Here is a 27,893-nt window from a genome sequence, read left to right as displayed (position 1 = left end):
TTCACCAATTGTTAACTAACTTAACTATATAAAAGTTACTAAAAAATAATAATATCAAAGCTTTAAATAGTTTTAAAATACGACAATTGTATTTAATAAAATATCAAAAAGTACTATAAAAATATGTGGTTTTGAGTCACTATACTCATCATATATAGGTTGTTGTTCCATTTCATTTTGACTGAGTGTTTTGAAATTTAACTCTAGGAAAGTGCATCCAAACTTTAACAATATCGCAAGGCCAATCATGAATATGTGACCCATTATGGGACTAAAGGTGTCGCCAAATCTCTCAAAAACTAAGGTTACAAAACTGATTTCTAATGTTGTTCTACAGAGAGAAGTTTCTTGCCCTATGATGATTAAATTATTTTGCCTTTGGCTTTAACCCAACCACCACCCTGAACACAATGAACGTGTATAAGAATGAAATTAAAAGAAGAGAACGAGCCCTACACTTGAGCTCGAAATTCCCTCTTAAAGCCTGCCTAGCTAGACGACGAAACCGATCGATCAAAAGATTATACACCCGTAAAACTATGCAAAGGATTACTATACAATTTCATTGCAACATATCTAGTCGGAATCAAATAAGTCTCAGTCCTTCAGAAAGTGGAAGTTAGGGTTATCAATGAGTTCCACAGCTGGTTTTACATTGGCAAAGTCTTTTTCTTGCATACAGTTGGAGATTTCATCGGCTTCAAAGGGGATGCTGAGTTTCAAAAAGACAATATTCAAGAGGTTATGGTGATGATGTTATGACCAATTTAGAGAAAGTTATTAGTATTCTGAAAAGTTTCAATACCTGGAATTATTGTCTAACAAGAACGACTGTCTGTCTTCGTCTTCATCTGTAATTAGAAGTTTCAAGTTGGAAATCACCTGCACCCACAGAAATATATATGAAGTGGATATGAAGGTTTGGGAAAATGTATTTTGGTTTCTTTTGAGAGATGTTCAGAGCAAACATACGTCTGGTGATACATTCTGATACTCGTGATCATCAATTTTGCAGAGGGTAGATATTCTATACAATTGCTGAGTACTAAGAGCCTGGAAATTGAATTAGAGATAGAATGATCAGAAGCATTTTTCAGGCATGTTTTATAATATTATTAAACAAATCCGAAGCAGAGAGTAGTTACTGGGCAGAGGTTAGTTGTAAGATCATCATATGTAATTGTGGACTTCTGTTCTGTAACCTGGAAGAGGAATCCGATGATATATTCAGGAAAAAAAAAGAGAGAGAGAGGGGAAAACGTGTTGTAGTGTTAATTAAAGTTGCTGTAATTTGGTTCATAAGAAACGGACCAGGAGCATCACGGCTTGTCTTGTGTGTTTGAGTTCATCCCATGAAGATCCTATATACTGCATTCAGGAGAATTTAATTGACAAGTGAAATCAAGTGATTAAGAGTTTGAAACCGTTCCATTCAATCAAAACAACTGACGTACCTCTTCAGTTGCCTGGCTACACCATGACTCGAGTTCATTTAACCAGGCATTCACTTTCTTGCCCATGATGAATGTGCAGCATTCACGTTCCATAAGGCTGCATTAGTTACATTACGGTTTTATGTTTATTGGCTGATGGTGGATTAGGTGATTTTCACTCCGTTAAGGTTGATAGTGGAATGTAAATAGTTTACCTATTAAAGAGTTGAACGTTGATGTCTTGGAATGTTTGGCTGAAAATCTTCTGAGCAAGAAACAGAGGAACCTGAAAGAAGAAGTTTGTCAGAGTAAAAATTTAGGAGTCAAGAGAAGCAAACACAATCTTGAATCCTAGAATACAAAAAAAGTTCTTACGTAATTTTTCTTCAATGTTCCAAGAAGCCGATTTAAAAGATCTATGACGTCTTGCCAAGTTTCCGTGGGTGAATTCTCTTCAGATGGCTTTGCCGTTGAATTCTCTGCGGATAGACTTGCCTGTGGATTCTCTTCGGATAGCTTTTCTTGTGGATGCTCTTCGGATAGCTTTGCCTGTAAGTTCTCTTCAGATGGTTTTTCTTGTGACTTATCTTCAGATGGCTTTGCTGGTGAATTATCTTCAGACAGCTTTGCCAGTGGATTCTCTTCAGATGGCTTTTCTGGTGAGTTCTGTTCAGATGACTCAGCAGATAAAGTCTCGGCAGAGGACTCATGTGATAAATCTTTCAGTCCCTGAGCCATTAGTTGAGGACTTATAAGTGAGATGACATTGTCTTGCTGAGATCATGATCTTAACATTTTGATTTATTTTGATGAAAACCATAAATAGGTCTACCTGAATACAGGACGAAAGCACGGGTGCTAGTTCTCTCTTCACATTCTCTTGAAATATTCCATATATAGTTTCAATGTAGGCTGTAAGCTGCTGCTTGAAAAGTAAAGCAGGATATCGAGCATCTACTTGTTGCACTACGTCACCTGAAAGGCTGGCCGAAGAGGTTGAACGGAAACCCTAAAACATATAGAAGTGAAATCTTTAAGCCTAGTGGCCATTAGTATGTTTAAGGTATTCTTAGAGTCGATAAACAGGATTTGTTACCTGTGTCATCCTCCCAAAAAATGAAGTTGGCTGAGGAGGTTTCTTCGGACTTGCACCGGTTGTACTATGGGATTTCAAGCTTCTTTGAAGCAAAAACAGCAGCGTAGATGTGTTTGTTAGCCAATAAGCCAAATTGTTATCATCTTCTGGGTTCTGAAAGTAGACAGAACGCAAAGCATGATGACATAATGTCAACTTTCAATCTAACTCAATTCTAAGCCGTCTCGGGAAAATTATGAAACAATAGTTAAGCATTCATGTTTCATTTTTCTGATTATCTAATAAAGTAGTTTTCACATGTTTCCATTAATACATTGACCATAAAATATTACAAAGAGACTTATATGTAAACTTCAGGTTACCTCTATAGCTGAACCAAAAATAGGAACAATACGGTCAAAGGCACTAGTTTTCTCTGCTTCGAATAGTTTCCAGTGTATGAGACATTTGTATATTGTTAATGCTGCAACAGGCTTTCCATGGCTGAAACCGACATTTTGTGATACACATTTGAGAAGGACGTCAACATATTCCTGCATCATAATAACGTGACCAAATTAATCAACTAATGCAAACAAGTATCACAATATTATGACTCAAATTTTCGTTAGGCACAAACATGAGGTTGTTGTTCAATCTGAGATCGTCTGAAAGACATTGCCCCAAACCTTCTTGATGGTATAGGAGCAAGTGATGCCTGTAAGAAAGAATTTTCTATCACAAGGCTCTAGTAACAAAAAATTGCGAAGATTATTAACTGTATACAAGAACAGTTCATTTAGTTTTTCACTTACATGATGACCGTTCTCCACTGGCTGCAAGAGGTACGCGGAAAGAAGAGGTCAAGAATTTTCTTGAGAAAGAATATATATAAGAAGAATTTACATAGATAAATCTTACTGGGGGTCTGGAAAATGACACCTGGGGTGACATTTTCTGGGAAGNAGACTTGCCTGTGGATTCTCTTCGGATAGCTTTTCTTGTGGATGCTCTTCGGATAGCTTTGCCTGTAAGTTCTCTTCAGATGGTTTTTCTTGTGACTTATCTTCAGATGGCTTTGCTGGTGAATTATCTTCAGACAGCTTTGCCAGTGGATTCTCTTCAGATGGCTTTTCTGGTGAGTTCTGTTCAGATGACTCAGCAGATAAAGTCTCGGCAGAGGACTCATGTGATAAATCTTTCAGTCCCTGAGCCATTAGTTGAGGACTTATAAGTGAGATGACATTGTCTTGCTGAGATCATGATCTTAACATTTTGATTTATTTTGATGAAAACCATAAATAGGTCTACCTGAATACAGGACGAAAGCACGGCTGCTAGTTCTCTCTTCACATTCTCTTGAAATATTCCATATATAGTTTCAATGTAGGCTGTAAGCTGCTGCTTGAAAAGTAAAGCAGGATATCGAGCATCTACTTGTTGCACTACGTCACCTGAAAGGCTGGCCGAAGAGGTTGAACGGAAACCCTAAAACATATAGAAGTGAAATCTTTAAGCCTAGTGGCCATTAGTATGTTTAAGGTATTCTTAGAGTCGATAAACAGGATTTGTTACCTGTGTCATCCTCCCAAAAAATGAAGTTGGCTGAGGAGGTTTCTTCGGACTTGCACCGGTTGTACTATGGGATTTCAAGCTTCTTTGAAGCAAAAACAGCAGCGTAGATGTGTTTGTTAGCCAATAAGCCAAATTGTTATCATCTTCTGGGTTCTGAAAGTAGACAGAACGCAAAGCATGATGACATAATGTCAACTTTCAATCTAACTCAATTCTAAGCCGTCTCGGGAAAATTATGAAACAATAGTTAAGCATTCATGTTTCATTTTTCTGATTATCTAATAAAGTAGTTTTCACATGTTTCCATTAATACATTGACCATAAAATATTACAAAGAGACTTATATGTAAACTTCAGGTTACCTCTATAGCTGAACCAAATATAGGAACAATACGGTCAAAGGCACTAGTTTTCTCTGCTTCGAATAGTTTCCAGTGTATGAGACATTTGTATATTGTTAATGCTGCAACAGGCTTTCCATGGCTGAAACCGACATTTTGTGATACACATTTGAGAAGGACGTCAACATATTCCTGCATCATAATAACGTGACCAAATTAATCAACTAATGCAAACAAGTATCACAATATTATGACTCAAATTTTCGTTAGGCACAAACATGAGGTTGTTGTTCAATCTGAGATCGTCTGAAAGACATTGCCCCAAACCTTCTTGATGGTATAGGAGCAAGTGATGCCTGTAAGAAAGAATTTCTATCACAAGGCTCTAGTAACAAAAAAATTGCGAAGATTATTAACTGTATACAAGAACAGTTCATTTAGTTTTTCACTTACATGATGACCGTTCTCCACTGGCTGCAAGAGGTACGCGGAAAGAAGAGGTCAAGAATTTTCTTGAGAAAGAATATATATAAGAAGAATTTACATAGATAAATCTTACTGGGGGTCTGGAAAATGACACCTGGGGTGACATTTTCTGGGAAGCTGAATTAAACAATGCTTGCTTCCGAAGAATTTTATCTTCTGCTTCCATGTCAGAGACCTTTTCCTCGAGCCTAAAGATAATAGTAAATAAGTAATGCATTCGTAGTAGCTGTTGCAAAAGAAAACATCGAGCAAAGAAAAGATAAAAGATTGAAACTTAGGTCAAAAAGAGAATGCAAATCGACAACCTTTGCATAGTTGTTTTTAACTCGATTAGTTTTGTCTCTGCGTCTACAACCTGCTTAAGCCTTTCTTCACAAAGTCTATTTGCTTCCTCGTACTTCTTCTCTGTTTCGTTTATTTTCTTTTCCAACAAATTTACCATATCCTGTGGAATTTCAATAAATTTAATAGAGACATAAGTGTCACATAACCCATTATTTTTCTTGGAGAAAGATACATTTTTTTGGAACACTTACAGATAAGTCTTTGTTTTCAGCAGCCAGTTTGTTAGTCATTTCGTTATCAACTGAAACATCTTCTGCCAATCTCTCTTCTTTCAGCATGTGTGTCTCTTCCTTTTGCTCGTTTGATGAATCATTCCCATCGTTTTCATTAGTTCCATTCTCTAATGAACTCACAAGTGCCTGAGAAGTATCATACATCATATCAATGAGAAAAACAAACTTAAAAACACTAAAAATACGATAGTAGAACTACATCCCTATAACTTTACCTTGAGACGTTCATTTTCTGCTGCAAGATTACTCAACATCTCATAATCAGATGAAGCACTCTCTTTCAACTGATCTGAGATATTTGAGCTTGTTACGTCGTCCTTTCTGTCTAATGCATTGATCTTCTTCTCCAGTGTACTGACCAGTTCCTACGAAATGTTGTTCTTGATAAGATATGAATTGTCTATAGAAAACATTGAAATCTCAAATGAACCTCTCTTGCCACCAAGCTAGATCGTCTATCAATTGTCAATATCAAAAGATCATCCTACCTTCAATTTTTGATTTTCAGCTTCGAGTTTGATGACTACACCTCGGTCAATGACGGGAACCTCCTGTTTTACCCTCTCTTCACTTAGCTTACTTGTTTCTTCATGATTGGTCCCGGATTCATCAATTTTCCTTTGCAACGAGCTCACCAAATCCTTAGAAGTTAGAAGGAAATGAATAAGACAGAGCAACCACGAACATTTCTTTAAATATGTATAAATCTGTAACCTTCAACCCATAAACGGAAGATTAAGATTACCAAGGAACGAAAGGTTCTTATCTGATATCTTTATGACCTTACCTTGAGCTGTTCATTTTCTGCAGCAAGATCATTCGTCATCTCCAACTCCTTAGCAAGTTCTTCAAATTCGAGTTGCATGTCTTGTAAGGCAGACTCCAACTTCAAAATCTCCTCACTTTTGGTTTCTTGGGTTTCCCCGAGCTCAATTTCCATGTCATTTAAAGCTAACCGCAACTCTTCGACTTCTTGAGTTTTGGTTTCGTTAAGCTCCATCTGCATCAGTAATAAAATCAGATGCCTCACACAGAAAAGAGACAGCAACAAGATCTAGTATTATGGTTTAAGAATATATTAATATTCACTGTGGCAAGTTGTGTGTGATGTGTACCCTCATTTGTTTCTCGAGCTCTAAGCATAAAGTGAGTTCTTCCACTTCCTTTTCCAGCTTAGTTTTAGCGTCTTGAAGGGCTCCTGTTTCCTTAGCAGCCTGGAAGACAAAGACATCTCAGAAATCTCCGCATACATATGATCCAGTGAATAAATTCACTTAAACTGATTATATCACTTCAGAATTAGAATTATCATCAATTTGAGTTCCCAATAGAGGACCTTAGGAGATATGAAGCCAACAATCTACTCGACCTGGAATCGTGTACAACATGAATTACCTCTACAAAAGGCTTGGATTTCAGTTGAAGCGGACTGCAACAGAAGATATTTTTTGCGAGATTGATACGTACGGACTTTCCTCTGTATAATCCTTGCTGAATAGCCAAGAACTTCCGCTCGGTGAGCATCCAGTTCTGCCATCTGACCTGCCCTAAGAAACACTTATGTCTTCCCTATCTGTGATTTTCAAAATACATGTAACAATTGAATTCGTCAAACCTCTCATGGCATATGAACAAGAAGAAAAGCTATATAAGAGTCTTGTGCAGTGTAACCATGAAACATATCCGAAATGGCATTATAAGTACCCTTATATGTTTTTTGGAAAATCACAATATAAAAGCAGAAATGCAGAAACTGTGAGATAAAATTATGAAAGCGCACCTGAAAACCTTTAAGGTCAACTTTTGCTAGTAGCTTTTTGCAAGCGTCGACTTCATCAAAGCTATAAACATAAAGGCCAGAGGGAAAAGGTCTATGAGTCTAATACCGTCACGTCTATTTACCATTAAAGTAAGAATTAGATAGAAGAATTTAAGCATAGGTAAATCTACCTTCTAGCCGTAGCATCTGGAGCCAAAATCCGGAACCTGGTTAAAAATTCATTGAAAGGCTTCCTAGTAGGATATCCAGCACAACTAATCCTAATGGCTTCCATGACACCCTGAGGTCAGAAAGGGATGTTTCACAGCATCATGTAAAGGACGAATAATTGTTGCAGTTGCAAAAATCGCATAAGGTTCTATGAAACATTAAGCTTACCCCACACCTAAGTTGATGTAGAACATTAGCGTTCTCAAAAATTTCTGGCTTAAGAACGTTGTTTGGTTTAACACAACGTATATAGTGTGGCTCAGTGGTGTTCAACGTCTCAAGCAGAGATTGTAGTTGTTGCTGTATTTTTAGTACACGGTGAGAATCAATGTATAACATATAAGCAGAATTTGATGAATTTAACATTATTGTCAGACCTTGAACTGAGAGCCTATCGATGAGAACTTTGATGTTTTGGAGGATTCCTCTCGCGGTTTTGGGAACAACGATGAGACAAAGGAACAATCTGAAGAGTTCATGAGAGATTGATGTTCTCCAACAACATAATCTTTGTTCTTGTCCAAAAACAGCTCAGTCTGATAGGTGACCTGAAATTTAACAAGAATATAGTCATCACGCCAAGTTTACATTTTTTCATCACTTCAAGACAAGCATTTCAAGCACACACTTCTGAGGTAATTTAAATCACTAACATCACCCGCATAATGGCAAATGGTAAAGTCAGTACGAGCCAATTTTGGCTTGGTAAAACGCTTGTGGCTATTAAATGTCTGGTATAGCTTTTGCGCAAGTGTATCATGTGTTGATCTTGGAAACATACTGTAGAGGCAAACACAAACTCAGCAAATTATTAAGGAAATATACATGAAATATATTGAGATTTTGAAACACAAACTCACCAAGCCTCATCAAGAAGGGCAATAATGCCACCAGGTTTCTGACATGAAATAATCGTGTATTAGGTACTGAAAATTGATAAAAATGTATGCCGTAAAACGGATTAAAGGTTCCAACACCACTCAGTGTTATACTACTTACCTTCTCTATAAGATCAAGGACATCCTGATTATCAATGAACTCTATGTAACTCCAGTCAATCTCTTCTTTAGTATATTCTTCTTGCTCCATCTTGAACACATGCTGTAGAAGAGAGGAACATTTGCATGAATATGGGTCAGCATATTTTTTTAGATCATTCTAGAATTAAAACTTTGAAAAGAACATCAGTCTCCATTCTCCAACCTGGTTAAAATGCTGCTGCAGCTTCTCGTTTGTCAGGTTTATACAAAACTGTTCAAAACTGCAAAACAACGTTGGAATTTTAACAAGAGCATTAAAACTGCTATCAATTGAAACTCATAACTTCTAGGAAATAACTAATAACGATAATATTAATATTGTCTCAAAACACAAGAAAGAAAGGGAAAAAAAAAGTCTCTAGCTAAGTAACTAGGAAATTTTACATGAAACCATGCTTAGTGTTTTTGAAGAAGAATTAGCAACACAAGAAGCGTACCGGTTAAGCACCTGTTTGTCTTGAAACTCTCGAATCCATAAATATCCAGTACTCCAATTATGTATTTAGAACTTGGGTCTTGGCCAATGGAGTTATTGATCTTAGTCACAAGCCTGAGAGAAATAAATTTGTAACCTTTCAAAAATTTGAATCCCAAGATTGATAATAAGCCCTTCGGAAAGAGTCTGTTATTGTTAACCTACCAATCAAACAATTTAGAATAGACAATCTTGGCAAGAGCATCTCTGCTTAGTGCTGCACTACCGGGATCAAGAGGCTTTGTAATGCTTTCACCACGAGTCACCATCACCCTTTGGCATAAGGAGCTCTCTAGAGCTTTCTCATCACACCTACCATAAAAGAGCAATCAGGGTTTGAACTCCTTGACAAGAAATATGTTATCTAAGAACACAGAATAGTGAAGCATATACATGAAAAGTTCTGCAGCCACTTTTAGATGGAACCGGGATTTATCGTCCTTAGGTTCTGCAGCATCTGACTCTTCCCCCTTAGCAAACTCTATGTTTCCTAGATGAAGGATGGCAGCAACTATGCGGAAGATTGCATCCTACGACGATAAAATGTAAGAAGAGTTGTCCTCATTACTGATCATGTAAATGAATAACCAGAAAGTACCTGTTCTTCAGGACTAATCCCAACAACGTCCATAGCTTTCCTTGTTGCTAGGTATTCCTTGGAATCATCAAGTGCATCCAATGCATAGCAATTCGATTGATTTAGGTAGTGAAATGTGTCTGGTTTCCCTAACTTATACCGCTCAGTTTCCTAAAATCTCATAGCAGAAGCTAAATTTTGTCAGTATGAATCTCATACAAACATTGGACATGCTGAAACATTGGACCTAATGTACCCATAGAAGGGACCATGTTTACCTGTTCTGGCGCAGCGCAAAGCATGTAAAAGCAATGATAGTTTCTCTCAGGATCAGAAACTTGACAAACTCGTGACCTCTCCAGCAAATATGTTCTAATAGCAGCTCCTGAGATTCTTCCCATATGATTGAACTGAATCTCCACAAATTTACCAAAACGACTGCAATATGAGATTTGCTGATATAAGTCAACTTTTAACTTCAAGAAAATACATAAACTGGAAATATCAAGATGTGAATGACATTCCACCTTGAATTATTGTTTCTGACGGTTTTCGCATTACCAAAAGCTTCTAAAACTGGATTTGACTGCATAACAGGAACATAACACGAGAAGAATAAGAAGATATCTACAGAGGGAAACTCGGTTAGTCTATCTTTAGTAAGAAAGTTTGAATGAAACAGTCTATCAACCTCCAAAACTTGCTGTTCTACAGATCGTCCTTCACTCTCAGCTTTTCCACCCATGTATGCAAGATACTGCATGAGCATCTTCGTGCTCTCTGTCTTCCCAGCACCGCTTTCGCCACTCACCAAGATCGCCTGGCTTACTCCCTCATTGATCATTTTTCTAAAATTTATATTCTTGATGATTGTCAGGCCCATACAAATGGTAGTGCGACATTAGTTAAAGTTTCATCGAAGCAACAGAAGATTACCTATATGCAGAATCAGCAACTGCAAAAGGATGCGGGCTTAGCTCGCCAAAATCTGTGCCCGTATACTGCTCCATTATGTCATTTCCATAAAGGTGGGGTAATCTTTTAAAGGGGTTAACAGCTATCAATATATTCCCGGTGTATGTCTGTAATTTATCAAGAACAAATTAGCTTGCTAAAAACACTTCAAAAAAAACCATATTGATGACATAGCTATAATTGGGCAGACAAGACAACCTTAAGATGATAGTAATGATGTGTGTAAACAAAAGAAGTCATTTTCAGCAGAGTAATGTTAGAAAAGCTAGTGATAGAATTCATGAGCGGGGGTGTAAAAATGAAAGAAGGGAAACTGACAAGAGTGACATGCTGAAGCATACATATATTTCATTAGCATTGAATCTGGATTTAAGATTGAGAAGAAGCCCTGGTTCATGCAAATACGCAAGCTTTGTCATGTCGTCGACGCCAAGTTCAGGAAACTCAGGATCCTTGGGGTAGACAGAATTAACCTTTGCCACAACCTACAATAAAATGCATCAAAAATAAGAACATGTTATTATATGCTCACTATAACTATCTCCATGTAGCCTGTAGAAAACAAAATCTTTCAACTCTACTAGTTGCTTATTGAGAGAAAAATGGGGGCAAACCATCTTGGATTGGCAATGGACTTTGATCTCTTCACCGTCAGATTCCACTACTTCTCCATCAATCCAGGCTTCATCAGTATCTTCCACCCAGACATGCGACCCAACAGCTACCTTTGCTGAAGCAGCCTGATACAAAGTTGGGGAGAAAAAAATGCTGTGTCAATATCCATTATCTATCTTCTTTTTTTTTTTTTGGTTCTCTTAACACACATTTTGTAATATATGTCTTCATCTCTTGTACACTTAATAATAAGTAAACATTTCAACCAAATTTAAAGAGGATATAAAAATCAGCTTCAAAAACCAGCATAAGAAGATTTGAACAACACGGAGGGAGAAATCACAATGCAGGTGTTAGAGATGAGAGACTCGGTACCATTATCACGGCCAAATCAGGTCAGATATTCCTAGAAACGATCCCGAATGAAGAAGATTTCCAACGGGAGAAACATTAGAAAAAATCCCTGAGAACCCAATCAGAAGGTGTTTCCACACCATCGATCCAAACACAATTATTTCACCAACGTTTTCTATCTCTCTCTCTCTCTCGAAGCTTCAAAATCTCTGGTCGACGTAAAAAAAAAAAAAGCGAAAAATTAAAGCTACATTCACGTTTCGCAGAAGAAATTTCCCAGAAGATAAAAGAGGCCTAAAACCCTTTGGCTTTTCCGTTTCCAGTGATTCGCTGTAGATTTTTTCGCAGGAACCTTGAGAAATTTTCTCGCGTTTTCCCTCGGAATTTTCTCTCCTGGTTTTGTTTGTTTGATGCTCTTCCTCCTCTGTCTCTCTCTTCTCTCTCTCCCTCCCTGGTTTCTGGAAAAAGGAAGAGAGAAGAGAGAAACCAGGTAGGCGTGTCACGTCAGACATTTAACGTTTCGATTCCAAAAGTACCCCTACACTTGAAACCGGAAANTTTTGCAGACGAAATTTCGAATTTCCCCGACGATAACAGAGACCTAAAACCCTTTGGCTTTTCCGTTTCCAGTGATTCGCTGTAAATATTCGCAGGAACCGCGTTTTCCCTCGGAATGAATTTTCTCTCCTGTTTTTTTTTTTTGTTTGATGCTCTTCCTCTGTCTCTCTCTCTCTCCCTCCCTCCCTCCCTTGTTTCTGGAAAAAGGAAGAGAGAAGAGAGATATCCACGTAGGCGTGTCACGTCAGACATTTAACGTTTCAATTCCAAAATTACCCCTACACGTAAACCGGAATTCGATTCGAACATTTATCCTCCTAAACCGATTCGGGTTTACGGTATTCGATTTTCAATGGAGGAGATGATGACAACGTGGCGCAAGTTGAGTGTTCCATTTACAATTGAGGAGAATATTTTCGTCACTGCTCTTTCTCTTCGCCAGAAAGACGTTAATGGCGGATAGAGGAGGAGCTCTTCAGCTTCTTCTTCTTCGTCGTCCGTTCTCACCGCGGATGTCTTTTCTCCTTAGCTTATCAAACATCCACTTATGGCGATTTCAAAACCCTATGTTATCTCCCTCCGATTCTCATCATCTCTGTTTCTCTTCTCCCTCACGACGCCCAACAGTAGTAGATTCGGTGAAGTTAGTTCCTCTAAATCGCAATCGCCGGAGATTCAGCTATATAATATGCTTCGCCGCGGATGAAGGTAGGGGATACCGTTTGACGGAAAGAAGGAAAAGGGGAAGGAGGAAACGACGGGAGCTTTGGGAGGAACTCTTTGAGGATAATGTTGAAGATGACGAAGACGATGCTGGTGGTGGTGCTGGTGATGGTAAATTCGACCTGTGGAAGATTTTAGAAGAAATTATAGATAATGTTTGGATTTTAAAGGTAATTTTAAGTTTCCACAAGTTTCATTTGAACTTTTTGCTGGTTAAATTGGGGGAATCTACTACTGTTATTGTTCACCACTGGTAATGGGAATCTGAACTAGTTTTGATTTCAAATGAGATGGATACTTGAAAAATGTTCATACTTTAGTGTGGTATTGGTTGGTACATGTTAACAAACCAAGATTGTGTCTTTCTGCTCAAACCTTAGAAAAACAGTGATTTGGCTTTGTTGGTTGTTGATTTATACATGCATTGTATTTGTTTTGGGTTGGCTTTGTTGTTGATCTTTTATTGTATTTGGTATTTGTTCACTTTTGTAGGCATTAAGATCGTATGGATATCTCCTCCCGTTCATCATCTTGTCGCTATTTTTCAGCACCGGACCTAAGGCTTTCCTCGTGTCACTGGCTGTAGCCATTGGCCCATCGTTGTTATTCTATGCGTTCCAGAAGTTGATTGGTTGGGATAAACGTAGAAGAACATCTATGGCAAATCAGTTTGGGATTGAGGATGAAGAAGAAATAGTGGACGAGAGGAGAAGAAGGAGCAGGGTTCAGTACAACCCATCATCAATGGTTAGAAACAATGTCAATAATGGCCGTAAAGTTAAACGTAGTTCAGCTGAAATGGCTTCTAACTTCGGTGGGTGGGATGAGTTAGACGGGCGTTCGACAGTTCCCGAGCAGCCAACAAGCAAACCGAAGAGGAAGAGAGTAAGAAGAAGAGAAAAGGCAGCACAACCATTGTTGTTAAGATTGTTGGTGTCTTTGTTTCCTTTCTTAAGCACTTACACAAACATGCTCAAATGAAACATCTCTTAAACCTAGAAAACAATCCAAGTTGTTGTTCAAATCAAATCAAACCGAACCGGAATTGGTTAAAAATAGAGAATAATTATGAACCGTTTAAAAAAAAAAAGGCAATGTTATATGTGCCTCAATTTCAGTTTCAGGCTTTCACCATTTTCCATGACTTTCCTCTTATCAAGATCATTCATTTCTCTCACTCTCGTCAGACCTTCTTGTTCGATTTCAATGGCGAATCCAACGATGAACGCTAAAGCTCGTCTCAGAGGCGTCGTATTCGATATGGACGGAACCTTGACGGTTCCGGTCATCGATTTCGGAGCAATGTATAGAGCTGTTCTTGGTGAAGATGCGTACAAGCGAATCAAAGCAGAGAGCCCTACTGGAATTGATATCTTGCATCATATTGAGTCTTGGAGTCCTGATAAACAGCAGAAAGCTTATGAGATCATTGCCGATTATGAGAAACAGGGTATAGATAAGCTCCAAATCATGCCTGGTACGGACTCTTCCTCTTTGAGTAGTTTGATTTTATTGAGTTTGTGTTTTGTGCAGTGGAAGTTTTAATCTTTGGTATATAAAAATTGAGACTTTTTTCTCAAAGTGGGTTAAAGATTGAGGATTTCGTAAATTCGTAGAGTTACAGTTGAGTAAAGATTGCAATTTTAAGGTGAATCTTGATGTGTTAGTCTATAAAGGTTTGACTTTTATTGTGTTTTGGGAACTTTAATTCACCACATCACAATTTGTGCTCTTTCTCCTGGTCATTGACTTTATGCACTTGTAAATCTAGATATCATCTGATGAAGTAGGACTGTGTTTCTTCGGTGATTAGAGGTTTAATTCTCTCTTCTGATATGCCATAAATTATGTTGCAGGTGCTGCTGAACTATGTGGCTTTCTTGATTCCAAAAAGATAAAGTCGGTTTTCAGATACTTTCTGTCTATGATTTTCGATTTTTTAAAAATCCTGATAACCATACTCAATGCTAAGAAGATAACTAACTGTTGTTACAATTTGTATATACTTTATAGGAGGGGGCTGATTACACGCAATGTTCAGAAAGCCATCGATATCTTCCATCAACGTTACGAGGTAAGCATGCTGAATCTCTAACTCAAATACTAGGGTTGAAAACATTTTGACAAATCGGTCTAACCAGCTGCCTGATCAGTTTTTGCTGGATTGCTTTGTTTGTCAGAGAGATAAAATCTTTAGCAGTTCCTTACAATTAAATTTCATTGTATAGGTTATCTTTTCTCCAGCACTAGGCAGAGAGTTTCGTCCATATAAACCAAACCCAGACCCGCTGTTACATATATGTTCTACATGGGACATCCAACCTAATGAAGTCATGATGGTTGGTGACAGCTTAAAAGATGATGTGAGTGACAGAAATGATAACAAGTCTTAGGTCAACCTTCCGCATAGCAAATCTTAAGCAATGCCTGCGTTTAATCCCATGAAAAAATTGCTTAAGGGTTTTCTATGTGGAAAGGATGTGTACCAACTCTCAGACTATTTTTCGCATTTTGACTTAAGATTACAACTAGTAATTGATCTTTCTACACTCAATTCTGTAGATCGCATGTGGAAAACGGGCTGGAGCCTTCACTTGCTTGCTAGATGAAACTGGAAGGTATGGACCAGATGACTTTTCTGTCTCCGGTCTGCAACCTGATTTTAAGGTTGATTCCTTGTCCAAAATTCAGAATCTATTGGAGACGAACTTCGACCTGAACCCATAGTTTTCTTTTCCTCCAAGTTAATCATCTTGTAGTCAGTCTCAGTGACCAAAGTAGTTTTCCACTCAACAGAGTATCATCTGTTCAGGATAACCATAAATGTTCGTCTAGCCAACGTTTGTGTGTGAGAGAGAGAGGGTTAACGTTGTTGCCTGTTAAAATCTAAAATTTCAGTTTATTATAACATCTCAGCTCATTTAAATCTGATTTCTATAGATTCTACAATCACAGGTAAGCCAATAATATTATTCTTCTTCATCCAGTGTGAAATGTAATCTTGCTATGCTGAAAAGAAACAAAAGTACACATATATCTTCGTGAAGGTCCCAGTGGGGTCTTGTTGCTTCCCTAGAGTCCGGTTAGCACAGTAAGATCATGGCAAATGTCTGTGTAAAATGATACAAACAAAACATTTCTATTTGACGGTAATCTAATGCCATATTCCCAAAATATTGGCGATTACAAATAAGATCAACAAGGTAAAGTTGCCTCCGGGAAGAACCCATGACCTGCAAAATCAGAAGGTTTTGGTTTCATATCAATCCCAAAAATAATTCAAAATGAAAGAAACAGAGAATGTTTTTATGTAAAAAGTAGGGTGAAGTTACCTGAGCTTCTTTCTAGACTGTTGAATATAAGCCATTGCAGGAGGCAGGACACCAAAGAGGAAACAGTTTGCATAAACACCAGCAAAATCCAGAGCTCTCGAGAACGTTGAGGGATAGAATGTTGCAATCAGAGCTGGAACTCCAAGGACAAATAGCATTACTACTGCTTCAAATCCGTCACGAGCTCTTGCTGGTTCACTGTATAAGACTCTCCCATTAGTTCTCTTATTACCCTCCTTGGATGAGAAACTTACTGACCCGGTTCTTCCATTTCCATTCCCATTTGATTGTTTAGACACAAGCTTCCATGTATCAAGGAGCTGTTTCGGGAAGCTAACAGAGTATCCAATTAAACTGGTAGCTAAGGCTGAGAAAGCAAAGCCTTGAACAGCAGATAAAGCAGAAGGGTTGACAGATAGAAGAAGAGAGATTGGGTCAATGGATGAAGAAGGTACAGCAGGCACTGTGATCCTTGCAAGCCCCAAAACAATTAGATTCCATGACAACACCATTGCCAATGGCACAATACCACCTACAAGAATGGCGCTCCTAGCATCTGAAACCGAATCCCCTGCGAGATTGCATATGAAGGGAGTGATGACATGAAACCCTAGTGTCAGTACCATGACAGGAACCGCGGGTAAAATGGTGGAGACTTTCCAACATGATTGACCAAACGAGGCTAATACATTGGACCTAGCCACAGATAAACCTATGGCCACAAGTGAAGTTATAGAGAAGAGCATGAGGAAGCAGAGACCCCTGTTAGTGAAATCAATGGCATCGAAAGGGAAAAAACCAATCAAGATTCCGGAGACTAGAGGGACAATAGCATTGGCCAAGAATGGATTCAAGGAAGGAAACCATTGAGACAAAATAGAGCCAATACCCGAGACACAAGCAACCACCAAAGAGAAACTCAGTGAAGCATACACAAAAGCAACAAAAACCCCAAATTTGTTCCCAAAGGATTTGGTTGCAAGTCCTGTGAAGCTAACCTCAGCTGCATTGTCTTCTTCCATGGCTGCAAAGCTGAGCTCAGCCACGAGAAGTATAGAGGAAATGACGTAAACCCAAGAACAAAGTAAAGCAATGGTCGATGGGATTGAACCGGATCTGATAGTTGCAGCTGGGAGGCCGAGCATTCCAGGACCAACGGCGGTTCCAATGATCAAACTAACGGCAGCCCAGAAACTCTTTCCTTTTTTAGCTTCGTGGGTAATCTCCAAACCATCCATTTGCTGTAAAGTTTCCGACTTTGCAGACTTTGCATCAAGGGCAAGCTCAGAAGAAATGGTCGTTGACTTAGGCTCATCATGGTTTCTGCATTTGAAAACTAAACGTGAGTAGAGAGAGTCATTCAGGGAAATGTGCTTCCGATGAACTATTGTATATTGCGTCGGAGGCGAACTCCGAGAGTGACAGACGGAAGACTTGGGAATACTCCGGCGAGGAGAGAGTGTACGAGAAAGGGCATTTTGGGGGAAAAGAAGAGATTTTGAAACTGTGGGAGATGCAGAGATGGGATCTAGAGAATGTTGGAGCAAAGGAAGAGCCATTGATGCCATGTACGAGAGATTCTCTGTCAAATTGGACCCTGATACTATGGAATCTTAATGGCTCTGTGTGGGAAGAAGATACCTCCTTTAGTTTTTATTCGTTAGGTAAGGAAGGCTTTGTCTAATAAACCAAGACATGTGTGGGATTTGGTATAATGAAAAGGATTAAATTGGTCTAGTCATTGGATTGATTACCCATCAGACGATACTAAAAAAGGTAAAAACCCAACTACTAACACTCTCTCTGATATTAAAATGAAAAATACTATTATACCTACCATTTCATGTTAAACAAAAAAATGCACAAAACAGAGAACGACTAAAACTTGATCTCAAAATCAAAGTATGTCAGTAAAACAACAAAATTTTAGAAGAAGCAGCAACAGCAGATTTGGCTTTCTCGTTGTTCAGTTCAACTTTGAAATTGCAACAAAGTCACCTCCATATTGTTGACACGTTTCCTCCAATTATTGGATCCAGAGAACACCAGCAATATCGCTTTCTTCCTCTCCACGGAAAGGAAGAACAAGTTTAGGCACTCTTATTACCCATTTTTTTTTCTTTTTCTTCTTTGTATATGTAACTGAAATAGACGGGTGTGTATAATTTTTTTATAAGTATATCATGTAATCTCATTATTAGTAATCATAAAATATAGTACAGTCACTCAGTATGTTGTAAGATTGTTGGAAACAAAAGAGTAACACTAACACATGTCCAACCATGTACCTGTCGAAACAACATGAAATTGCCAGACGTGATATTCTCGAAAAAAGTCAAATAAGTCACAATCGAATTCAGAGAGGGTCATAGTTTCGAGGAGTTTACGAAAGAATGGGAGCCACCAGTATCTTTAAAAAAACCTTGTTATTCCAAACACCAAGGACACTCCATCAAATGTGTTCCATGAAATTAAAGTTAACGAACACTAATTAATCTCATGTACTTAGGGATAAGTATTGTATTAATATACTTCAAAATCTCACCGGCAATTGTTTAATTATTGTTAATGAAGGACAACCTTATCACTCTTCTAGATATTTCTCACTCTTAAACTAGAGCTAATTTATACACATACACAAATGTCTATGGCATTGAAAAAGTATGTAATGGGCACCACATTATTATTGTGGCTAATTTTGTTTCCTTGTGTCTAGTTTCTTTAAGAACCGACCTGTGAATCTTTCTCATATTTTCTCTCTGTTCCATCTCTTAAATTTATTTTTGAATCCGTCATCCGTGAGACCAAAAAAAACAAAAACAAAGCTCAAGAAGTCATGAATAATTCATTATTATCCATCTCAAGCCCAGTAGTAAAGTTCTTGAAACCATCAGTTCCGTACGGAGTAAGCTTAAACACCACCATTAACGAGAAACAGAAGCGGCAAAGCAAAACCCTTTTCGTGAAATCCAAGTCCAACACAAGGTCAACAACATTATTGACCAGTAGTGTCTCGGTGGTTAAAAGGAGAAACAACAATGGTCGATATAATGGACAAACGGTTCTGTTGTGTGCTTTAGGGTACTGGGTTCAAGGGTCGAGGTGTCTCCCATGGCTTGCTCTTAACTTCCATATGGCTCATTGTCTTAATCTCAAGCCATCGACGCTTCAGCTTGTGCAGTACACTGCCACTCTTCCCATGGTTGCTAAGCCTTTCTATGGAGTTCTCTCAGATGTTCTCTACATCGGTGGTGCTCGTAGAGTTCCTTACATCTCCATTGGAGGTTAGTTTTCTTTCTCCAACTGTCTATTAAAAAGAGTCTCTTTCTTAGCTTACTCTGCTCCAAGTGGTTCAATTTAGTGTATTGTCTCAGTGCTTTTACAGGGTCTAGCATGGGGTTCATTGGCTGTATTCCCTGGTGCTCGAGAAGCTCTTCCGTCACTTATGGAATTTGTTCTGCTTACTAACCTTGGAGCATCCATTGCTGAAGTTGCTAAAGACGCTCTTGTTGCGGAATACGGTTTGAGATATCAAGTGAACGGTATTCAGTGTTATGCGCTTATGGCTTCAGCGGTTGGAGGGATCCGTGGGAACTTACTCGGTGGATATTGCTTACTCAAAACACCTTCTAGGATCTTGTTTCTTGCTTTTACAGCTTTGTTGTCGTTACAGCTCACTGTTTCTTTATCATCTAAAGAAGAATCCGTTAGCTTGCCACGGATAAGAGAAGTGAGTCCAGAGACAAGCTCTGTTTTGGGGATCGTAAAAAAACAGTTTTTGGATCTTGTTGGAATTGTTCAGGCTGATGAAATCTCCCAGCCTTTAACTTGGATAGTAGCTTCCATTTCAATGGTGCCTCTTCTCTCCGGATCAGTCTTCTGCTACCAAACTCAAGTTCTAAACCTTGACCCTTCTGTTATTGGTATGTCAAAGGTTATTGGACAGTTGATGCTTCTCTGTTTAACCGTGGTTTATGACCGTTATTGGAAAACACTTCCTATGAGGCCGTTGATCCATATCGTGCAACTCCTCTACGCTTTTTCAATACTCTTCGATTACGTCTTGGTGAAGCAAATAAATCTCGCCTTGGGGATCTCAAACAAGGCTTTTGTGCTCTGTTTTTCTAGTATAGCGGAAAAAAACCCTAGCACAGTTCAAGATTCTTCCTTTCTCTGTTTTGCTAGCAAATATGTGCCCTGGAGGCTGTGAAGGATCAGTCACCTCTTTCCTTGCTTCAACTATGTGTTTTTCATCACTTGTTAGCGTATTCGCTGGAGTTGGAAATATGATTGGAATAACATCAAAGAATTACACAAACCTGCCTGCAGGAATTCTCATGCAGTCTTTCGCGGCTTTGGTGCCTTTGTGGTTTATTCACTATGTTCCAATGTCAGAGCCTGGTTTTGTAAAAGAAGGAAAGAGAGCTATGAGTAAGAGAAGCAGAAGGAATAGACGAGTAGGGAGAGTCATATATAGGTCAGGAAAGTTTTGCTTACCGTCGAGAAAGAGAAACATAAACAAGAATCAGTCTCAGTTATAGTTAGATATGAGATATGTGGCAATATCATTGTCTCTATGGACCAAGAGGATGGATACTGATGTTTTCATGGATGATACTAGATTTTTCATCATGCCACTTACAATCATCGTAGTGAACTTTGTTGCTATCGGGATTCGAGCTTCGAGGACTATATACAGCGTGATTCCGCAATGGGGCAAGTCGTTGCTGGGAGGAACATTCTTTAGTTTATGGGTGTTGACTCATATGTATCCGTTTGCTAAAGGACTGATGGGACGAAGAGGAAAGGTTCCAACGATTGTTTATGTTTGGTCAGGGCTTGTGTCCATTACCGTGTCGCTGCTTTGGATCACCATCAGTCCTCCAGATGATGTTTCAGGCGGCGGTGGAGGATTCTCTGTGTAAACTTTGGATCAGAGTGGGAGGATTTTTTACTACAGTATATTTTTGTTTTGTAAAAGTAATTTTGGTTTGTGTAAATTTATGTTAAAAATACATGATCTGACAGATTTGCCCCTCGCTGAACTTGACAAGAAAAATGGAAATTAGTTTTCCATCCGACGTTGTTTCGTTGAGTGGGAGTTAAGGAAGCTTCCTTTTGTTTCCTTTTTTTTTTGTTAGGTCTCTTACTCCTCGACGCTCTATATAATACCTGAAACTCTTCTTCTATCTTTCCATAATTCGATATCCAAAGTTTTAGAGAGTGAAACCCTAATAAGAATAGGAATGGAAGGTCACGTTTTGTTCTACTCCTCCTCCGTTGATCTTTCTTCTACTTGCAACAAAGCGCTTTCCTTGAATCTGAATAAACGTAAGGCTGTTGAACCACCATGTTCGGAATCGAAGAAGAAAAAATATCAGCTTTCTCATGATATCACGGCAGAGACTAAACAAATCGATGACCGCTAATCTTATGCTGCAGCGAAGACTATCCAGAAGAAGAAGCAATCGGCTAAACCTATAAAAGTTTCTAAAACCCAAAGATCTGGGGTTCATGGAACGGGAGAGATTAAGCAAAACTTGAAGAAGCGGAAGCCTGAAGACGTTTGCAAGTCTGTTCCAGAAACATCAAGGCTGCTGATCAAGTTGAAGAAGCAGCCGCCTGCGAAAGTATCTGAAAACCCTAAAAGTTGTCCAGTTTTGAAGAAGAACGCAATAGAGACTTTAGAGCTTTTTGAAATAGCAAAGAAATCTGCTGACGTGGCTAACGCAAAAGGAATTCTCGCCGCTGAAGCAGAGACTTCAATATGCGTAGACAGTCTCGCGTTACTCATCGAATTCCCCATCTGCTCAGCAGCTTCTGAAACAAAGAGGATCATGGCGAGGCTTGAGCATCTTACAAAGCACAAAAATCGAAAAATCTGCAACTCTGCATCAGCTCTTCTTCACTGTTGGAGGCAGAGTATCAGAGATCAAGAACTCAGAGAATCTCGACAATGCTAGACTGTCACCAGAGAATCTAAAACAAACCAGAGAAGGAAATTATTAATAGGGCTTGTGACTTGACTACGTTGGTTGCTTATTCTATTTTGATAACTTAGAATATTGTGGTAAGGAATGTTGTGAGTTGTGAATATGTTTGTAGTAAGGATTTTTCACAATCTCTTTTTGTGTTGCTCAAGTTCAGTGTTTTTATCTTCTGTTTATGAGAATCAATGAAATTGGCGTTTGATCTGTAATAAGTTTATGTCAAAGGTTATTGGACAGTTGATGCTTCTCTGCTTAACCGTGGTTTATGACCGTTACTGGAAGACACTTCCCATGAGGCCGTTGATCCATATCATGCAACTCCTCTGCGCCTTGGGGATCTCAAACAAGGCTTTTGTGCTCTATTTTTCTAGTTTAGCGGAAACCCTAGCACAGTTCAAGGATCAGTCACCTCTTTCCTAGCTTCAACTATGTGTTTTTCATCACTTGTTAGCGGATTCGCTGGAGTTGGAATGGCTACTATGGTTGGAATAACATCGAAGAAATACACGAACCTGCCTGCAGGAATTCTCATACAGTCTTTCGCAGCTTTGGTGCCTTTGTGGTTTATTCACTATGTTCCAATGTCAGAGCCTGGTTTTGTAAAAGAAGGAAAGAGAGCTATGAGTAACAAAAGCAGAAGGAATAGACGAGTAGGGAGAGTCATATATAGGTCAGGAAATCTTTGCTTATCGTCGAGAAAGAGAGACATAAACAAGAATCAGTCTCAGTTACAGTTAGAGATAGTTTCATTGCACATAACATCTCGTACTAGAATAAGACAATATGGAAAATAGGTTCCACGTGGTTAGGTTTCACTTGAGATATTTCAGTGAATTTTTTTTGTTAAAAGGAAGTTCGTAAATCTCCGATATTTATGAGAGCTGTGTATGTACTATGTATAATATCATAAATTTTCAAGGATTGTAAATTAAAGTCTATATTAGACCATTTTGAATAGTAATGATGAAATTGGTATGTTAATTTGTAAAAGTTACGGTTTTCAGGAAAAAGAAAAAGATTGTGTGTGATATAGCAAATTGGGATTGCATAAGAAAATTAAAAGGCAATCAGAAATTTCAGTGGCTGAGATCAAAAATTCCAATAATCTTGTGGTTGTAATTTAAGGAACATTGACGATTAGGTGCAGTGGCGGATTTATGAATTATTTTTAGGGAGGTCAAAATATTAATAGAATGGCAAAAATGTAATACAGTGGCATCAAACTTAAGTTAGGGAGGTCAGTTATGAGCTACTTAACCAATTTTGCCAAAAAATCATATATTTAGTAGCTTACAATTTTTTTTTTTTTCACTATTTAACCAGGTCATCTGACCCTCCTTCTCCTAACGTGGGTCCGCCGTTGATTAGGTGTCACTTTAAAAGGGCTTAATGGCTAAATGAGAAAAACACTACTTCTGCATTGTTTTGCATAGTTGATTTCTCTATATAATAAGAACAACTCTGACTTCTCTGTAGCTTCGTTACTCGAAATCCTCTCTTCATAATTGGTTCTTCCATCTCTCATTGCCATTAATTTGCCTAAACTAACCATATCTAATAAGGTTTTCTCCTCCTATTTTGAGTCTTTCTCTTTTCAATAACTTTGAATAATTTATGACCATCGATCTCCATCATGTTTTCTATATCATTGTAGGACTAGAGAATATGAGAAACCATCATCTGAATCCCTTTAAACTCGTCAAAGTTCATCCGTTTCGAGCAACTCTTTTGGTAAGATTTCTAACGCTTCTCCCACGTCTTAAACCATCCTTTAGAGCTCATAGATCATATTGTAATATTTTCAAAATTTAAAAAATATATAGGTGGAGCATCCATATATTTTTTGTTTTTCTGCATCCATAGATTTCAAGTTTGTCAGAGTACCACTTTGGTTTTTTTGTTTTTTTTTGCTGATCAACAACGGTCAATGGCCAATTCATGCTGCAAATTTTTACGAATGCACCGACTTTCTCTCCTATATCCTATGAATCTTTCGTTAACATCAATATTGATTCACATCCTCCCCTCTCAACCAATCATAAATTTCTATCTAATATTTCATTTTTAAAAAATATCAAAATTACATTAAAACTTATAACAAATTAAGAAAACAATTTATGTATACTTTTAATTAAGCAAAGTTAAATATTGGTTTAGTCTACATTTTACAATTAAACGAGGTTATATATCGGTTTGGATTTATAAATGAGAATTAGGATTTAGATTTTATAATTAGAACGAAACTATATGTCGGTTTGAGTTTACAAATGAGGTGGCTAGGGTTTAGATTTTACAATTAGAACAAAATTATATGTCAGTTTGGGTTTACAATTGAGGTGGTTAGGGTTTAGATTTTACAATTAGAACAAAATTATATGTCAGTTTGGGTTTACAATTGAGGTGGTTAGGGTTTAGATTTTACAATTAGAACAAAATTATATGTCAGTTTGGGTTTACAATTGAGGTGGTTAGGGTTTAGATTTTACAATTAGAATTTAGAACGAAATTATATGTCGGTTTGGGTTCACAAATAAGGTGGTTAGAGTTTAGATATTACAATCAAAACAAAATTATATATCGGTTTGTGTTTACAAATGAGGTGGTTAGGGTTTAGATTTTACAATTAGAACGAAATTATATATCAGTTTGGTTTATAAATGAGCGGTTTGAATTTTTTATTTTACGATGATGTATACAAATTTAGTTTTCTTATTTTACGTTTGAGTTTACAAATAAGGTGGTTATAGTTTAGATTTTACATTCAGAACAAAATTATATATCGGTTTGTGTTTACAAATGAGGTGGTTAGGGTTTAGATTTTACAATTAGAACGAAATTATATATCAGTTTGGTTTATAAATGAGCGGTTTGAATTTTTTATTTTACGATGATGTATACAAATTTAGTTTTCTTATTTTACGTTTGAGTTTACAAATAAGGTGGTTATAGTTTAGATTTTACATTCAGAACAAAATTATATATCGGTTTGTGTTTACAAATGAGGTGGTTAGGGTTTAGATTTTACAATTAGAACGAAATTATATATCAGTTTGGTTTATAAATGAGCGGTTTGAATTTTTTATTTTACGATGATGTATACAAATTTAGTTTTCTTATTTTACAAGGAGGTGAGTAAAGAGATTCACCCGTGAACCCAAATATTGTTCTTTTTGATTTTTGACTTAGGTGAGAATATCCTACTATATTAATTGGGAAGTACAAATATGAAATTAACCTTAAAATGTGTAAAAATTACATTCAATTGCCATTAGAAAAACTTAATTAAGCTTAGTTAATTAATTAAATAAAGATAATTTATTATAAATAAAAAACGCTGACAGTTTAAATATAGAAAAATCTAGAAAAAATATATATATATATTCTCTCTCTAATAAATTATGGACAAAAATTACTAAATATTTTTTAAAAATATAAACCACTCAGAATTTCAAAAACTAAGATTTTATATCCAAGTACACAATATAATTATTTTAATAACTAAATTTTGAAGATTTTGTTAAGATTTCAATTATGATTCTCCTATCATCTTTATTTTCTTTTATTTACAAATTATTTGGAATTTTCATATAATACTTATGATTAATAAAATGCAGAATTTTTTCTGCATATGTTGTGATTTGAATTTTTTAAAACGAAAATATATTACTCAATCTATAAAAAATGCGTGTTTTTTTAATTTCCACATTGGCGGCTAGTAAAACTAAATTTATATAGATGATAAATTAATAATTTTTATTTGTTCACAATTATAATATTAAAATTACTATTTCATATTTCACAACATAATGATGTAAATACAACAAACAAACAATATAAAACTGTAATATATGTCAAAAATAAAATATTATAATCTTCTAAAATAATTAGTATTCAAAAAGACTAATAGATTTACAGAACAATTAAAAAAATATTATCTCAAACAAAATAACTTTTTAAAAAAAAATTCTAATATAATAATAAATTATTTTTATATATTTTTTAAAAAATGTTGACTCGTGCTTTAAGCATGAGATATCTCCTAGTTGTATACTTGTATTTAATTCTAATGTCATTTTATTGGTAATTAATTTTCTTAAAATTTCAGGATTGCTGGAATATATTTCACAACTAATATATACAAGATATGTTTTTATGACTAGTACAATCTGCATTTATAGTTTTAAAACTATTTTCATGAGTTTAAATGTGGATGGTTGAGATTATAGTTATTTAAAAAAATATTCAAAAAATTTGTAGTTTCCTCTATAAATACATTATTCTTGTTATTTATCAAAAAGAATCTTGTATTTGATAAATGATGAGAATTGTGTATTTATAGAGGAAATGACGAATTATTTTTGAGATTCTTTTTTTTTATCTTAATTTCAACCTTTAAACTCATGTTAATAGTTTAAAAACTATAAATGACACTACATTTTATATTTCAGAATATAATCATAAAACTTATAGAAAACATCAAATGACACTATAATAATTATTTTAAGTGTATTCTTCTTTAATTTAAATAGAAATGTATATATACTTTGTAGCTCAGAAGAAAATATTTTCAATATCTCTTTCAAATTTATAGTTTGTTAAGAAAGAAATGAAATACATTACAACTTTGAGCAAAAAAAAGGAAATATATATTTAAATAAAATATATACATATTACAAAGATATTGTATTTAATTATAATGTCAATTTTTTCAATTTTTTCAATTTTTTCTTAAAATTTTAGAATTCTACTCTGAAATATATATTCTCAATTAATATATACAAGATATGTTTCTATGAATAATAAAATTTACATAAATAGTTGTTGAACTATTATCATTTATCATGAGTCTATAAATACGTTGTTGTCGTCCTTTATCAAAGTATCAAAAACTCGTATGCAAAAAGAGAAAAAATTATTTTTTGGTTCAGTCATCTAACAAGCAGAGGAAATGAGGTATTCTCCAAACCTTCATTTACAATTTTATTAGTTATCACTATGATGAATTCCAATCTTAAAATTCATGTACATGTATATCAATTTGATTACAAAACTAATATGCCCAAATATTTACTACAAAATTTCCAAACACAATGTTCCAAAATTTTGTCTCTTTATCGCGTTATGGTTTGCGGATGGAAACAGATGACTTCTTTTAACTTTTGCTAAAAAATTGTTTTCTTAGTTGTAACTAAGTGTATTAATTATTATATTACAAGATCTTTAATGTTGTGGTTTTAACCAGAAAATAATGGTTAAAACTCAAGATAATGAGGATAAAAACACATAGTTGGCGCCACTGTAAAGATAAAACCATACGTTACATATTGTGTTCAAGCTCATCAATTTCATATTTTAAATTACCGTATCGTATTATAACTTTTTTTTTTCAAATACTTAATGGGTTTAAGCCCATCAATATCACATAAACTATTTTGTCACATTGTAAAATATCTAAAACACAATGTTCTAAAGATTTGCCTATATAGTTGTCATGGATTTTACTGATGGAAATAGGTGACATCTTTTAAAAAATTCTAAAAATTAGTTTATTTTCTATAAATTAGTTTATTTAGTTGTAATTAAATGTATTATTATTTAAATGAAGACTATACTAGAAATTGCATATTGGTTCAAAGTTCAAACCCATCAATATTATGTTCTATACTATTGTATCAAATTATAGCTTAAACTTTTCGAATGATTTAAACCCATTAATATCATACTTTAAACTAGTGTATCCACATTATAACATATTTTCATAATAAAATTCTTTTTT

The 27,893-nt window shown here is 36.2% G+C and overlaps 3 protein-coding genes and 3 pseudogenes across 3 annotated transcripts; 4 read left to right on the top strand and 2 right to left on the bottom strand.

Moving 5' to 3' along the window:
* On the bottom strand, positions 357-12,049 carry LOC104753284 (annotated as a pseudogene).
* LOC104749548 lies at positions 12,471-14,682 on the top strand. The gene is made up of 3 exons (XM_010471198.2): positions 12,471-12,965; positions 13,288-14,272; positions 14,652-14,682. Exons 1-2 carry the CDS (start codon positions 12,525-12,527, stop codon positions 13,774-13,776), a joined length of 930 nt encoding a protein of 309 aa, XP_010469500.1. The 5' UTR covers positions 12,471-12,524; the 3' UTR covers positions 13,777-14,272; positions 14,652-14,682.
* LOC104749549 (haloacid dehalogenase-like hydrolase domain-containing protein At2g33255) lies at positions 13,887-15,726 on the top strand. The gene is made up of 5 exons (XM_010471199.2): positions 13,887-14,272; positions 14,652-14,694; positions 14,809-14,869; positions 15,024-15,158; positions 15,358-15,726. The coding sequence occupies exons 1-5, from the start codon at positions 13,897-13,899 to the stop codon at positions 15,520-15,522; spliced, it is 780 nt and encodes a 259-aa protein (XP_010469501.2). The 5' UTR covers positions 13,887-13,896; the 3' UTR covers positions 15,523-15,726.
* Positions 15,834-17,783, bottom strand: LOC104749547 (tyrosine-specific transport protein-like). The gene is made up of 2 exons (XM_010471197.1): positions 16,128-17,783; positions 15,834-16,028 (listed from the first exon to the last, which is right to left on the bottom strand). The coding sequence occupies exons 1-2, from the start codon at positions 17,693-17,695 to the stop codon at positions 15,950-15,952; spliced, it is 1,647 nt and encodes a 548-aa protein (XP_010469499.1). The 5' UTR covers positions 17,696-17,783; the 3' UTR covers positions 15,834-15,949.
* On the top strand, positions 18,964-20,645 carry LOC104749546 (annotated as a pseudogene).
* LOC104753283 lies at positions 21,374-22,090 on the top strand (annotated as a pseudogene).

Source organism: Camelina sativa, chromosome 16 (assembly GCF_000633955.1).
Source record: "Camelina sativa cultivar DH55 chromosome 16, Cs, whole genome shotgun sequence".
Classification (NCBI taxonomy): domain Eukaryota; kingdom Viridiplantae; phylum Streptophyta; class Magnoliopsida; order Brassicales; family Brassicaceae; genus Camelina; species Camelina sativa.
This window is presented reverse-complemented; position numbering and strand designations above follow the sequence as displayed.

Excerpts from the sequence above, each read along its gene's own strand:
- LOC104749548 (XM_010471198.2), top strand. The coding sequence starts at position 12,525 with ATGGCGGATAGAGGAGGAGCTCTTCAGCTTCTTCTTCTTCGTCGTCCG. Across the intron at positions 12,966-13,287 it reads ATAATGTTTGGATTTTAAAG|GCATTAAGATCGTATGGATA; the intron begins GTAATTTTAAGT and ends TCACTTTTGTAG.
- LOC104749549 (XM_010471199.2), top strand. The coding sequence starts at position 13,897 with ATGTGCCTCAATTTCAGTTTCAGGCTTTCACCATTTTCCATGACTTTC. Across the intron at positions 14,695-14,808 it reads CTTGATTCCAAAAAGATAAA|GAGGGGGCTGATTACACGCA; the intron begins GTCGGTTTTCAG and ends TATACTTTATAG. Across the intron at positions 15,159-15,357 it reads GTGACAGCTTAAAAGATGAT|ATCGCATGTGGAAAACGGGC; the intron begins GTGAGTGACAGA and ends TCAATTCTGTAG.
- LOC104749547 (XM_010471197.1), bottom strand. The coding sequence starts at position 17,695 with ATGGCATCAATGGCTCTTCCTTTGCTCCAACATTCTCTAGATCCCATC. Across the intron at positions 16,029-16,127 it reads CAGTCTAGAAAGAAGCTCAG|GTCATGGGTTCTTCCCGGAG; the intron begins GTAACTTCACCC and ends CTGATTTTGCAG.